The 15,923-nt window shown below is 42.1% G+C and overlaps 1 protein-coding gene across 1 annotated transcript; it reads right to left on the minus strand.

The window, feature by feature from the left end:
• Nucleotides 1-4,923: 4,923 nt before the first annotated feature.
• On the minus strand, nucleotides 4,924-7,401 carry LOC135296392 (cytochrome c). The gene is made up of 3 exons (XM_064412651.1): nucleotides 7,253-7,401; nucleotides 6,309-6,485; nucleotides 4,924-6,161 (listed from the first exon to the last, which is right to left on the minus strand). Exons 2-3 carry the CDS (start codon nucleotides 6,475-6,477, stop codon nucleotides 6,013-6,015), a joined length of 318 nt encoding a protein of 105 aa, XP_064268721.1. The 5' UTR covers nucleotides 6,478-6,485; nucleotides 7,253-7,401; the 3' UTR covers nucleotides 4,924-6,012.
• Between the last annotated feature and the right edge of the window lie 8,522 nt (nucleotides 7,402-15,923).

Here is a 15,923-nt window from a genome sequence, read left to right on the forward strand (position 1 = left end):
GCCAGAATACGCATTAGAGATTGCCACCTTTGATTTAAGATTCTTTTGAGCAGTCAGAAACATTTTGCTTTCTAGCTGAATCTTTTACCATTTGAATAGGTTGAAATTTAATACAGACTATTTCAAACTTGAGCACGCCTGATAAAATATAAAACACGAATAAGTTTAAGACTTCAGAATACCACAGACTTATTGCAGACATATCACTGTATTCAGCTGGATAATCACCTCCAGCATTTTTTGCTGAGCACTTGCATTAAAATTGCTTTGTGTAAAAATGAAACTTGTCTTTCAAGCTGAGGTTTTTTCAAAATTACCTTCAAGAGCATGAGACAACTCTTCTGCAGCTTTTTTGTACATTGGCTCCCTCTCCTGTTCATTGAGCGCAAGTAAGAAACTGATGAAGTCAGCCGGTTAAAGACATTTCTCAGCACTTCCATCGTTATTACTTGGAAGCATGTTTCTGAGGATCAGAAGAAAATATTTTCTTAGGTATCCAGTTGAAACTGACCCCTTTTCAGTGAATTTAAAGCAAAAAAAAAATTGAAACAATGTAGAAGGATCCTTCAAGTCTTTACCTTTAGGGTAGAGTCCACATTAGAGCTAGAGATGTACATTTTAGAGTCCACTGCAGAACTAAGAAATGTCTAAATAAAGATTACATTAGAATAGTAAGGAACAAGAAACTGCATGCAGTTCAGACATGAAAAGTACATATTGTAACCGTAACATGTGAAATGAAGAAGCGTAAGACCAGATGGGCAAGCTAACCAGTGACAATTTGTACATGAGAATTAGAACTAAAATTATTCTCTATGGAATCAAAAATGTGGTACCTTTCCTATAAAAATACCATTGGAAGGAATACAGACCTAATATCTAATATTCAGAGAAATGATTATGCCTCTACTTGGTGAAGCTGCACCACAAGTCCTATGTCCATTCCTGGGCCCAGGAATGTGCTGGAGGTGCTGGAGCGAGTCCAGAGAAGGGCAACAAAGCTGGTGAAGGGACAGGAGAACAAGTCCTGCAAGGAACTGGGGTTGGGAGTGTAGAAAAGGAGGCTCAGGGGAGACGTTATCACTCTCTACAACTGCCTGAAAGGAGGTTGTAGCCAAGTGAGGGTCAGCCTCTTCTCCCACACAACCAGCGACAGGAGGACACAGCCTTAAGCTGTTCCAGGGGAGGTTCAGCTTGGACATTAGGATGAATTTCTTTATGAAAAGGGTTGTTAAGCATTGGAATGGACTGCTCAGGGAGGTGGTGGTCACCATTCCTGGAGGTGTTCAAACAAGTGGATATTGTTTGCACTTAGTGCCATGGTCCAGCTGGCAAGGTGGTGGTTGGTCACCAGCTGGACTTGATGATCTTGGAGGCCTTTTTCAACTGAAATTTTGCTGTGATTCTGTGATCAATAGCAAATAAACCGATTAAATAACTGGAAATAAAATGACAGAGCTTTATAGGAAACATGGCAAGGTATGGAGAATTCTGATTTCCTTTCCTCTCTGTTCTCCAAACAAAAAAATCAACAGTGGAAGTAGAGATATGAGACATACTTCCAGGGAAAGGCTGGTTATAGTCAATGTAGGAGCACTCCTGCAACAAAATCTGGGTAAGAGCACCAGATTATTGAGGGTACTGGTGCCACACAGGTGACAACCATGATATTTTTAAAATGCAGTGTGTGTGCATTTGTCTTCTTATCTGGAAGGACTGCACATCAGGGAATGCTCATATAATCATGCTGTATCTCATACTAAAAAAACCCCTGAGGTATAGTGCAGGTAAAAGCCACATAAAACTACCTGCTTTAGTTAGCTCTTAAAAACTTAAAATTAAAAAACACCAATAAAAGGCAATGTCCCATATCTTAAGAAGCATGAGACATCTTAAAAAGAAATTGTCACCAGACACTCACAACTGAATGGGGCCATCAGAAGTCAATTTCTGTGAATTATTGTAAGGGTGAGAATACAGCTTGGTATTTCTGCTAACAGCTTTTCATTTGAGTGCTTATGACCAGAAGACTGGTAGTGGGGTTAGACAGGGACAGCACAGACTTCCACACAAAAATATGCTTTAACACATAGAGGAAAGAGAAGATGGATCTGGAGAGTGGGTGATTTTGAAAGGAAAAAAGCAGTGGCTCACATTGCATAAGCAAGCTGCATTGAACAGCTTTAATGAGATGTAAAACCAGCAGAGTAATGACTTCTGATCTCCACTGACAGGTTTATTTTTATCCAAGGCTGTTTAAAATTAAATGCATAAATAACCTGTGGAGAACACACCTCCCCTGCTCCCAGGTATGTGTTTTGAACAATGTGCTATAGTTAGTTCCTCTTTTGCTAATTTTTTTTTTGGCTTTCCTTTTGCATAATGACAGCTTCAACAGAGGCAGAGAGCATCTTCTTCCCAGAACACAGGTTCAGTTTGTTGGTTATTGCAGCCTTCTGGAAACTGAGGATGTGCATCTGAAAGGTGTTACAGAAGCAAACACCACCCACTTCTTTTACCTCCTGTGACACTGACCTCTAAACTGAAAGCAGTCATTCAGAAGGTGACCATCACATTTTCTGTATTTCAGATCACAAGAACAATCCTGGAAAAAAAGCATGCAAGTACTCACATGCAAGCTCTAAATCAGGAGCAGAGGGACAGCTACCTGGAGTCCTGACTCAGCACTGGGAAGGGGCAGGATTTCATACTCTTTCCCAGGGTTAACACATCCTACTGCTAGCTCTGGGCTGCCCACCTCCCAGAACAACCTGGTTTTCAGGACATCAGTTTGAAATGGTTCAACTCAACCTGTATGTAGTAAAACAGACTTCTGTTGCCTTTAGCCCCAGATGAGATTTCAGGATGTGTTTTGGATAAAGGCAAATTACAACGCTTACTATAGAGGTAAATGTGTGTGCTTCAATGGGCTTTGATATATGTGACAGACTAGAATATCTAATTATTACCTATTAGCTGGTTTTGTTCTCCGCTGTGAACAGGATAGTGTACCACATTTCTTTTAGAAATTGATGCTATATTTTATACCAAAAAAAGGAAAGCATTACATCATCCCATACAAGACTAAATCTATTAAAATGAAGATCTTTATCTGAAGCAATGATTTACAATTGTACAGGCTGCAACAAATGGAACTTTCCCAAGCTGGTTGTAGAGGGGTTACACTTGAATTGTTGTAAGACTAAGGAAACAAGACAGCTTCTGTATCACTAAATATCAATTGGATGTACAACTAATAAGTTTTGTAACTTTGTAAGTATACTACTTACTTGGAAGTCACACTGTGAAAGGTGTGCTTTTGGATTTCACTGTTTTCTCTAGTCATTAACTATCTTCATTCATTTGCATAACTACACGTGAAAATATCACAAGATCAGTTTCAAAGGCATGCCCAAGCAAAACTGTGAACTAGTAGCCAAGCACAATTTTTACAGGATGGTGCAATGTTTGGCAGTGGTGCTTGATTCCCTAACTGGTAACTGTAAAGGAACTACTGAAATACCAAGTGTCTAGACTGGTATCACCGTCAGAATGAAAACCCCTAAACTTGGTACTTCATAAAACAAAGGCAAACCCCACCCCTCTGTTGTGTAATATAAACTAAGAAAGAACTAAAGCTTGATTATCTAACTGATCATGATGCCTCCTTCCCACCCTGCAAAGACCCACCCAAGCAAGCCCTTGCATTAACACTTATTTAAGTGATAATCTAACCTCCTTCCAATATTCTTTGCTTACTCATTAGTAAAAACACCATAGTACTGTGTTTCTCCAGTAGCAAATGGCTGCTCATTACCTACTACAAAACTTTTAAGCCATTGCAGTCTAGGGCTGTATACATGGAAAGATGAAATTTTAAAGATCTGAATGGTCTTCTCCCTAACATGTTATCAAGGATGCATGCTGCATCTAGAATTAAACTTTCTCAGTCTTCAGCGTTATGTAGAAGTAACATTTGTCTTTGTATACAGATAGAAGAGCCAAGCTAAATTGTGTCCTCTGCTTACTTTGGGCAAAGCATAACTTTGCTTCCTCTTTCAGTTTTTCTGATGATGGGTAACTCGTTGCAAATTGTAATCTGTGCAGAAATTACCACACTTTACTGAAAAAGCCTCCTTTCTAATTGATCTAGAGAAGAAATGAACTGTAAAGAAGAACAGCTTGGAGGTCACAGTCTTCTTTCATAAAGGCTAACAGAATGAAGTGTCACAACTCTCTCTCCTCACCATCATCCTGGAAGACTGCAGAGCTGGGTACAGTTACATTCTGTATCTACAACTGCTCTATCAGGATTTTGGCATGGAAAAAGCCTCAGTTCTGCATAACCAAAAAACTGCTATGACAAACATCCCTTACAGAAATTGGAACAGTAATAAATACTAGGATTTGAAGTTTTCTGTTAACAAGATTTTAGTACAAAAACTGTTGTTGTTTTATAGTGTATCCACAACTGCAAGAAATACTGTTTGCAGGTTAGTCTGGAAAGAAAAAGTAATCACAACACATATGACAGCAATCACTGAGACCACTGTCAGTAATCTTAGTTCTTTTCAGTCATTGACTCTGAGTAAAGCACTTTGCCATTCCATTATTAAGTATACTACTCCATATAAATCAAATGCAGCCCATCCTACAGCACAGCTACAACTTTTCAGTTACCTTGAACTTTCTCCCATTCAGCAAATGCTGTTAAACAGCACATCCCTGAAAGATGGCTGGCTCTGGTCGAAAATAGTAACTTTGGCACATTTATAATTCCCCCACCAATTCAATTACAATTTACCTTTTTCCACATGGAGCTTTTTTTTTGGTTTTGTTTCCTAATGATGTAAATCTGGGCATGCAACTTTGCCCTGCATTCCCACTGTTTTTCACTTAATTTCATACACATACAGCAAGCAAGACTTTTAATTTTTTTAATTTACAGTATTGATTGCTCCAAATTATGCCTTACTGTTGGTACACAGTAAATACATTCTTCTGAACAACTTAGTATGAAAAAAACGCAGGTAAAACATTAAAAATACTGCTTTACAATGTGCGAAACAGAACCTTCAGAAGTAATGATGGTGGCTACAGCCAGCACAGCGGAAGACTGCTTGATTTTGTCTTTTAGTCTACCAGCACATTCATTCCTGCACCCCTTCATCTGAAACTTCCTGTACCAATGAATTTTAGGTGAATGTTTCTGCTGAATTTAGAAGATTAAGTAACTCTCAGCTTGGCCACTAGCAGCTGTACTCCCAGAACAGGATGCTTTCTCTTACACTAAGAATGACTGTTATCAGTAGATTTACTGAGCCAAGGGCACCAGTAACACATCAAAACTGGAGATGTTTCTGAAGGGGAGTTGTACTCCACAGGTGCATGCAGCTGTCAAAGTCTGAATGAATTAGGTAACATGCTTCGCCTAGATAAAAGACAAGTGGCTGGGCACAACTGGCAGTTCACAAATAGTACTTAAATCAGATGAAATACCTGTTTCATCACAAGCTTTAGACAGATGAATACATATTGCAACACCTAGCACTGATTAAATTTAGAAAAATATTATACTGGGATTAGTTTTTGTTTTTTTCAATAGCCTTTGTTTTTTTGTTGTTAATGTAACAGACGAATGGCAGAAGATGCCAAAAAGGACCCTGCTTTTTGATGTTAAAGAGCTGAGCTGTCAAAGCTATTACGCTGCTGATGATTACTCGTTTGATTATTTACATATTTTTTTAAACAATGAAGAGGCAGGAAATGTTTATTTATTTTCTTTTAATTTTTACGATCAAGGATGACTGAACCCAATTACATAGTCTTTGTTAAGTTAATGGCTGCCAAACAAGTGTGTACTCCAGTGACCCACCAAGAGCAAAGTTATTTGATGGGTGATTTTAAGGTTAGACACAGTACATGTAAAAATAGAAAGTTTAAAAACCAATCTCATCACAGACATTTCCATTGCCATCTCCTTTGTGAAATAAATAAGGCAGCAGATAACTTTTACTTTGCAGTGGCAACTTTGAGGTATGCTATTAAGTCTGCTCTCTCGCCCTTCTTCTTAATACCCGCAAAAATCATCTTTGTTCCAGGAATATACTTCTTTGGGTTTTCCAAATACTCCATCAGAGTATCCTCACCCCAGGTGATACCTAAAGAAAGGTAAAAACAAAACAAAACAAAAAAAAGTTAATAAATTCAAAATAGTAAACACTTGCATTCTTGTCCTCTGTTCAGTTTTTTATAATTATCACCAAGAACTGAGTATTTTTGTCCCTTAAGGGCAGCTTTAAGTTTACCTTTGTTCTTATTAGCATCCGTGTAAGAGAAACCTTCGGCTTGCCCAGTCTTGCGTCCGAACAGGCCGTTCAAGTTGGGTCCAGTCTTATGCTTGCCTCCCTTTTCAACCGTGTGGCACTGGGAGCATTTCTGGACAAAGATCTTCTTGCCTTTCTCGACGTCTCCCATTGTCAGTACTAGACCAAGAACACACACAGAGGTCAGTACTGCAACCTCAAGGTCACCAGCTGAGCTGAAACTCTAAAAAGCGTCCTGCAGGTTTACAAAACCACCATGTGCAGCACGTGAATCTGGCAATGCTCCAGCACGCTGTCCACCCTCAAGCCACAGCTCCTGGGCTTGAAGATTAATATGGAAGCATGAAACAACCGTAAGGGTATCAAGGTGATACATAGGTTTTTCCTGCTTGAAGGGCAGGAAAAACCTTCCCTCGAATAAGATAATTGCCCCACAGCATTTAAAGGGTACAGTGACAATTTCTGAAGAACAAATTTGATATAACTTGTACAGCTGTAACTGGAGTTTCCTAGTGGTGAACGACCTCGTGTAAAAGCAGAGGACTCTCGGCAGGCTTTTCCTCTGCAGCTGAATAAGCGCACCTGCCACGCTCCCGGGCAGGGCCGGAGGGCGGCGGGCACCGGGCTGGCACCGTGACCCGGGATGACCCCGGGGTCCCGCCGGCCGCCACGCCGGAGGAGGCGGGAGGGCCCAAGGCCGCCCGCGCCGCCCGGCTCCGGCTCTACCCGCGCCCGGCCCGGCCCCGAGCCGCTCCGCAGGCCCCCGCCCGCGCCGGGGGGCCCGGCCCCACGGTGACCTTCCGCCGCCCCCCGCCGCCGCCTCAGGCCGCGGCCCCGGGAACGGCGCTTGGGACGGCCGCGAGCGACGCCCGCCCGCCTGCCCCACGTCCCTGCCCGCCGCCGCCACCGCCGGGGCCCAGCCGCACCTGCTGCCCCGCTGCGCCCTCAGACACGGTGACCGCGCCGCCGGCACCTCCCGCTCCGTCTGCGCCCAAGGACACGCCGTGCTCCGCCCTATGTAACCCGGCACCGCCGCAACCAACCCCGCCCGCGCCCGCCGCCCGCCTTTCCGCCGCGACAGCCAATCAGGCGCCGGCCTCTGCAGTGCTGATTGGTGACAATCAGCTGACGTCACGCCGCCGGCGGCTAGTGGGGTAGGTTGCGACCGGCGGGCCCCCGGACTTCCTTCCGTCCTGCCCCCTCTTCCCTCCAATCGCGGCGGAGTGACGTCAGACGTCGCTGTGCTGCGGAGGGGGCGCGCAGCCGAGGGGCGCGGGTGTTGCGGGCGCATGCGCACGGCGCAAGTGGAAGCAAGGGTCGCGCGGCGCCCTGAGGCAGTGGCGGGGCGGTGGGCGGGGCCGGGGCGGCCGGGCCGTGAGGGCGGGAGCGAAGGGCGCCGTGACGGGGTGACGGCACCGGGCGGGCGGGAAACACCTCCGGTCACCGAGTGCGTTCCGTGGAATGAACGCCGCCGCGTCACTTACACCGCCGCACTAAGTGCCGTGCCCAGTCCTAAACGCATCCAAGGACAGCGACTTCACCCCTTCCCTCCGCAGCCCATTCTAATGTCTAATCACCTTTTCTGGGAGAAATTTTTCCTGATGTCCAACCTGAACCTCCCCTGGTGTAATTTAAGACGGTATCACGGTATCCTCCAGTCGCTGGTTGCCTGTGAGAAGAGGCCAACCCTCATGTGGCCACAGCCTCCTTTCAGGCACTTGTAGAGGGGATAAGGTGTCCCCTGAGTCACCTTTCCTCCAGGCTAAACACCCACAGCTCCTTCAGCTTTTCCTCACAGGGCGTGTGCTCCAGACCCTTCACCAGCTTGTCCATGAGTTTTAAAAGCTTCTCCAGGGGAGCCAAGGGAGTAAGGAGTGGAAGTGTTGCCGAAGTGAGGCGAAATCCCCCCGCAGATGGCGGCCAGGGCCACCTGCCGGCATGGCCCCGTGCGGGCTGGAGGGGAGCGGGCGTGCGGCCGCATCCTCCATCCGTGTGGGACGCCAAAGCCACGCTGCTCCGGCAAAGACGGGAGGGTTGTGGAAGGGACTGCCACACGAAGGGATGGGAGCATCCCAAACGCCAGCCCAGCAGCGTGGTAGTGCTCAAAGAGGACATGTCAGTATTCACATGTTGTGGCCTTCCGAGCAGAATTGGAACGGTGAATTCCAGACACGACTGCCATCTCACTCTCCTTGGCAAGGAGGAGGAAGAGCTGTTGGAACAGCCCAGTGTAGTAATGTCCAGCGTTCAAACTGTTTGCTTTAACTAAGAACATTAAAGCTGTCAGAATTTTCCACTGTCTGACACTGGAAAAACATTTATTTTCTGTGTGTGCTTTTATGTTGTCCTGGAACTGGTGTGGGTGTGCCCCTGTAATTGCCCATGAGGCAGGGCTCATGTGAACAGTCAACATGAAGCAGAAAGATGTGAGGACTGTAAAAATATATCAAGGGTTCCTCTGATGGCAGAATTTTGTAGATAATTCACGAGACCATTCAGAAATTATCACTCCCTAGTTCAGACAGTGCATTACCTTCCAAAACTCATGGTGTCCAGAGCACACGACACAGGTTTTGTGCATTTTTAAACACTTCATCACAAGGTATATACAAAGTATGCATTCTTAAACTTCTAACAATTTATGTTGTAGTCTTATTGACAGTTCACTGGCCACAGTAAAACTGTTTTGCTTACGATATACAGATAAATTCATGTACTTCATGAAGAGTGAGGCAATATGTGCAATGAAACCACTTTAAATCAGGGTCTTGAATTCGGCTGTTGTTGCCCAACTCAAATCTCAAATCATGTCAGACTCCCATAATTATGGGGTTGACTGGAAAAATATTATTTTAAAAACTTAAGGCATCCTCTGTTTCTTTTATTTGCTGTTTGGTTTTGAGCCTTCATGGTGCCTTTCACTCTCGTTTTTAGACTTTTTACCATGATTGTAAGGACTGAGTTTCATTTAGTAAGGCTTGTGTGTCTTAAATGATTCCAAGGGCCAGATGTAACTTAATATCACATAACTCGTGATAAAACCATGTCTCTTCTATCTCTAAAGGAGGGAGCTGAAAGCTGCTTTAAGCTGCTCTAAGAAATTGCACCAGTGTAAATTCTTAAGCCTCTTTAAGGCCTTGTTGTGGCCTGATGTGTGCTGACATCTATTCAGAGGTTCTTCCTTTCTTCACAGAACATAAACTTCAGGCATCTGTAGCTCTCTTAATTTCTGTTGCATTTTGCCTTTTAAATATGTATGCTCCATTCTGAGAATTGCATGTTGTGTGCCACAGTTAATCCTTCTGATGTGGAGGGACACTGTAGTAATATTTTTTTCAGTTTTTTTCCAAGAAGCTGTTCTTGAAAACTGCAGCTTAATTCAAGACAACTGGATGGACTCAGGATATAATACTCTTTCCTGAAGGTGTAAATGATACAGAGTATTAGTAGGTTCCCATACTGTATTATTATTGGAAGCAGAGGTACTGATATATCAAGATAGTAGGTTAGGGGATGTGTTTTCACCAGTAAAAAGAGTTATCTCAATTGGAGAGGATTTCTCATATCTGTTTGAGCCCATTTGGGCATTGCTAAGGGTGGATCTGGGGCAACACCGGGGTAAGAACTGACCTGTAAGCAAAGTAGAAGGTGCAGGAAAGGGTGTTGTTCAAGGTGCTCAGTATTTGCTTTTTGAAGTGTTCTGTGATGGGACAGACTAATAGTGAAATTTTTGGCTTCTCTGCTAAATGTGGCATCTGCAACATACGTTGCAGATATGTGTGAAATGTGTGTGAAGTCCTGCATCTGTGTAGGGCAGAGTATGCTGTGGGGCTTCCAGGGCAACGCTGAAGACAAAGGCAGGACTTTCCTGGCTTTGTGGGTTTGAATTGCTGCAGTAAACTAAAATGACTCGGGGTGCAATTCCAGTGCTCTATACTTTACACACATTAACATTCATTAGACTGCCTTGGTGTGGTTTGCCTAGAAGGCTCATATTTTAGTCTTTCAGTTATTCACTGTGGTTACACCTGGAATACTTTCTCCTAGCTTAGGTCGTTGCACACTGGAACTACAGTTATTTTGCAATCAGAATTCTGTGTGTAACTCTATGTAATTCTGTCCCAAATGAAGGAAAAATAAACCCAATGTGTCAAGTCGAATAATAAACAAAACATGTCAAAAGAAGCATCCAGATCTCTTTACGAGGCACACTGCAAATAAAAGAAAAAAGGTAACCCTGCATTATGGACCTAGACTGGAACTCAGGAGAATATGTGATTTTTTTTTTTTCTCGACTCTGTACTAAACTTCTGGTTTGGTCTTTGACAAGAACTTAGAACCCATTTCCTGTGGAAATCATCACCTCATCCCTGAGCAGCTTGAGTACCTTGGCCTGTTTTCATCCCCTTACTGTGTGGAAGTGGGACAAGCCTGAGCTGTTGCTGGTTATCAGCAAACTGTGCCAGCACTGGGGAGTGTGTGATTTGTGTTGGAGTCCTTGTGGTGTGAGCTGGTTCTTAGAAACTGTTTGAGTTATGACCTGAGTCATAAATCTTACCTCATCACAAAGCAGTACTGACTGTTTTGCACCATTGTGATTTCTAAACTGTACTGAAGCAGTTCAGAAAACCTGTGGGGTTTTTTGTTTCTTTCTTCTGATTTTATCTTGCCTTTGGAATTGTTTGGGAGAAAGGTATATCTATTCTTGGGTTTTTCAAAGCCCAGTTTATAAAGATGAAAGAGTTATTCTGGGCTGGGCTTGAAAAGATTTTTATGCTAGTATCCTTCAGAAAGGAATATTCTGCAGTGGCAAATGTATGGGTTCAGGGTTACTTTTCTACACTTTTATGGTACAAGTCCTATCACTTGCAATATACTGCTGGCTTTATGTTTATTATGTCTTTTACAGCCTGTTCTGGAGGAAGACAGGAACCTGTTCACCCAGACAGGTAGGGAACAAAGTTGAAAAGCATTGGAGACTCAAAAGGAAATAAAAATGCCTGATGAATGGTGTGCCTCTAATCTCTACTGCTTGTACAGTCTAAGACAGAGAAGCCAGTTTTGCTACTGCTTTAAACAGTTGCGAGGGCAGTCTCTGAGATGCTGCAGTTCCTAAAGGTGACTGTATTCCTTTTTAAGATAAAGCTAAATATTGGCCTAGCACCTACTTTGGTGTAATATTTTACCAAACATTTCTCGGGTTTATTTTAAGGACTGCTTTTTGTTATTTCTTTTGGCAGTGTATTTATTCTTTGTGCAGTTGTCTTTGACAATGTTGTGTTTTGGTTTTTTGTTGTTTTTTTTTTTTTTTTTATGACAAGTGTTACATTGACTTGAGTATCTGGATTACATTCAATGCTTAATTGCTATTATTGAAAAGGAAAAATTATTCCTGCATTTTAAAGAACTTCTGATGTACTATCTCATTCTTATGTTATAAAGACCAATTATTTGGGAGTGGGACATAAAAATATTTTCCACAGCCAATGTGTAAAGTGGCAGTTAAAAGAATTGATCTTGACAGAGGAAGGCAGAACTTGGAGTTCTTTCTGCTGTTCCTGTGTTTTTGGAGAGTGGGTTTTGTGAAACTGTGAAAGCAACTACTTGGCACTAAGGGACATAATAATATCTCTTAAGTGTTAAGTAATGAGAATTGCCTGGCCAGGATCTTGTAGGTTCCACTTAGGCACAGGGTGAGGCAGTGCTGCTCAGCATCGTAATGGGCTGTAAAAGAAATTTCAGTAGGCAGAGGGAGAGACAGCAGCCAATCCAGCCAGAGTGGGAAGCTGGGAGACTGCCAAGCTTTCCTAGCTGAATCAGTTGCACAACCATTATAATGCCAGGGCTTACCAAGTGATAAATTTACTGATGAGTTTAACAGGTGTGAAAATAGCAAAGTACTTTGACCATCCTTTGATGCTGTGATTCTAAGCCTCAGGTATGAAGATTTATTCAGCAGCCATTTATTGTATAATAAAGTGTCCCCAGGACTGGGGTAGGTAGAAGTGTCTGTCATTCATCTGGCCTGTGGGGAGCTGTGTAGATAAGGAGATCCAGGGTTCAGAGTCACTCTTTGTCACTTAAAACAAACACAGACCTCAAACTGAGGACATGGACTCAATCCCTGCCTTCACTGTGTGGAGATACGGGGTTGTCCTGCTTGAGCACTTGCCCCAGTAGCTGCCTGCAGACTGATAAATGCCTTCTTATCCGTGGGCTCACTGATAAATAACCTTGGGCCTCAAAATAAGATGTGTGGGATACAACTTCTCTGCAATAAGATGATGGTTTGAGACAAGTAACGCAACACAGACATCTTGTTTGAATGAGCAGTGAGTATAAAACATAGGTGCATGAAGTTGGGGTAATTTGCAGTGAAGCATGGAATAGCAAGAAAGGACTGAATGCAAGACTTGGCCTAGGATGGGACAGCATCAACTTCTGGTTTACTATCAGAAAAATCATTCTGAATCCTTATAATCCAGTTTCCATAGTGAAAGTAGGTTAAAAAGAAAGGTGATTCAAGATAGCAATTTAGAAAAAAAAAAAAAAAACAAACCAAAAAAACCAAGCTTTTTTAGTTCAAGGACAAAATTAATTAAGTTAACCAAGAAGGTCATTCACATTTGAATGATTCAGGACTCAGCAATTTTCCAGAAGTTTAGCTTTTCTTAAAGACATAACTCTTCCTTTGGAAAGGAACTTAAAAATTAATTTTAGGGCTTCAAGAAATGAAAGTCAAATGAAAGGAGATTCTTTTATCAAGTCTATTATGATTTTTTAAATTTAGAGTTAGTCTCATGCTGTTGTGGAGTCTGCCGCAGTTTACTGGAAAGCTTAAAATAATAGAGGTGTAATAAATGTCCTTGAACATTGTCTGAAATTCTGATTGCATTTGACAAAAAACATGCTACAATAACAGCAATTTCTACTGGCCTCAATTTCAACTTTTGGATGGCAAGTAGTTAGTCAAAACTACCCAATTTTCCTTTTTTTTTTTTCTTTTTTTTTGTAATGAGTCAAAACAGTTGGAAGAATTACTGGAATATCCTGTTTGGAGGGGATAACAGTTACATTAATAACACATTTGCTTTGTGTATCCATGATCATCTGGGATGTAGTCTTCTGAATAATCCAAGCTGTAGAGTGAGAAGTGCCTCTGCAACAGCCTAAATTCAGACATTCTGAAATTAGTCTCCAAAGCATCAACTTAGCCCCATGAAAAGCTTAAAATTAAGAATCCTTTTGTAAGGAGATTTGTATGGTTGGGTCTCCTTATGTAATGATGATGTGCTAATTTAATGTAATCTACTAAAGCCTATGCAACTCTTGTGTCTAAGGTATAGGCAGACAGGAGGAGCTTGCTTGAAATATGAGCACTAGTGTGGTCCCAAGAGTCACATGAGAATCTTGAAAATAAAAGCTTTGCTCACCTTAGAATTTTCAAAGGAGAAACCTTTTATAACACATAGAGATAAGGCCATAAACTGGCGAATTTCTCTCCACTCTCTGACAGAAATGGAACTGGTGTGCTTTGGCAGGCTTAATTTTTGTAAATGTAAACCCAGTTCTCTGCAGAGCTACGAGGCCTCTGTGTACAGCAGCAGGAGGAGCTGTTGAGTGTGAAGCCTGACCAAGTCCTGAGACAGCACATTCATGGATTGTCTTCTTTATAGTCTTCTTCATTGAGAGGAAGTCACTCCTGCATGTGGTGGAACACATGGGGTGTTTCTGTCAGTGGACAGGGGGGTTTCCTCCCTGTAAGGATCTTATGCTTGTTTTGCTGCCTGTTGTGTCAAGTTTTCATGAGTTTGGTCACCAAGTGATCACCTGACTGGTAGATTTAGAATCAGATTTTAAAAGCCCAGCTTCATTGCTTCTTTTTACATCAGACTTCAGGTATCTGTCAAGTGTTCTATCAGACCAGATTAGGGGTTTAGTGCTGTTTCTGACAGTGATGAATGCTGGATGTTTTGTAGTCACTCACCCAGGATGAGTTTATAATCCTAAAGCATGGAGCTTCAGAGCTCTGAGAACACTTAATCCAAACTCCTAGTGTGGAAGATGTTTTTCTATGCTGTTAGGACATGTCTCTAGGGCTTTAAAAAATTATGTCAATCTTTTTGCCTTCATCATATTCCCAGACTTTTTTGCCTTTTGTTACTTAGGAAGTGTGCTGAACAAAACTAAATGCGAGATATCCAAATAACACAATATTCTGTCATTTCTGGTGTACTAGAGGCAGAGCAAAAGGCAGGGGTCTGCATTTATTTTAAAATAATTGCTCCAGGAGGTAACAACCATCTAAAAACCCATTTATGGCTGAGTTGTCTTCAGCAATTCTTTGCATAAGTGTCTTCATACTTCACTTTTAAATTTCAGCTGTTGTTGTGCTGCTCGGTTATTTTGTTCTAAGTCCTCTAGATGCTCTCCTGTACTCTCCTTGTGTCCTAACAAATGCATAAATCACCTCTGTTTTAACAACTAAAAGTCTCATTGTTTCTGAAATGTGTGAAAGTGAGATAGAAAGTGAGTATCCTGTCCTAACAGACAATAAGGTCTCTGACTCCTGTCATGTCATTTCAGTTGTATCCTTTTGATAGCCTTGGAGCCCTTTGTACTCAGAATACTTGCCCAGAAAATAGTGCACTGCTGGGGCACTGTGTCCTGGCTAACCTCCTGAAGATCTTACACTTGAATAAAGTCATAAGTGATTTGTGCCATGATTCTTTGCTAGCATCTCTTTTTTGTAAGGGAAAGTTCAGTTGATATGGACTAGCTGGAAACAAGGTTCTGTTTGAGCCTTGTATTCAGGGTATGATCCTGCCAGTCTCCTGAACCCTGGTGATTTGCTTGAAGGGAGAGGGAGATATATCTGATTCCTTAATGGGACAGCTTAGAAGAATGCAATGAAAAAATTCTCAATGAAAAACACAATGGTATTTTCCTGTCTCTTCCGCTTCTCTCTAGGGAACAACTGAATAATCTCATTTATTTAAGAGTTAAAAGAACCCCTAATGAATGTCTGTGTGCTGTTTCTGCTTCTTTAATCCCCACTTGGCTGCAGCTTCTTAAGATATGTATTGAACCAATATGAGCTGTTCCTGAAAAAGCTGTTATAATATTATGTTCTTGAAATCTGTGTAGTAGCATCATAAATCTGTCAGCACACAGAAGGTAGCAATTTAAGTGAGAGAGCTTTCCACAAAAGTTTCCTTTACTCCTTTCTTGTTTTCAAAAATCTTCACAAAAAATATTCAAGATATTTATATATTTTGTATTTGCGGACAGTTTTGTTTAGTTGATTTTTGTTCACACTTCTCAGGAATCTAGAACATCTCTGTGACTACAACATGGCAGCAGGGCTTTTCTTTCCTTATCTCTTGGTATTATTTTTTTTTTATAACTCCCAAATTAATGCTCATTATTAATCTCTGCCTACTATGTTTATCACTTTCAGCCATTTAAGCCTGACTCCTAATAAGAGATTACATGTTCTTGGTAGCTTTCCTGCTTCATCCTAAAGGTTCTTCAAATCCCTGGAGGGACTATTAAGTCCCATTCTCCCTCTACCAGACTTCCCTTCAGTTTATATGT

Source organism: Passer domesticus, chromosome 1 (assembly GCF_036417665.1).
Source record: "Passer domesticus isolate bPasDom1 chromosome 1, bPasDom1.hap1, whole genome shotgun sequence".
In the NCBI taxonomy this organism is placed as follows: domain Eukaryota; kingdom Metazoa; phylum Chordata; class Aves; order Passeriformes; family Passeridae; genus Passer; species Passer domesticus.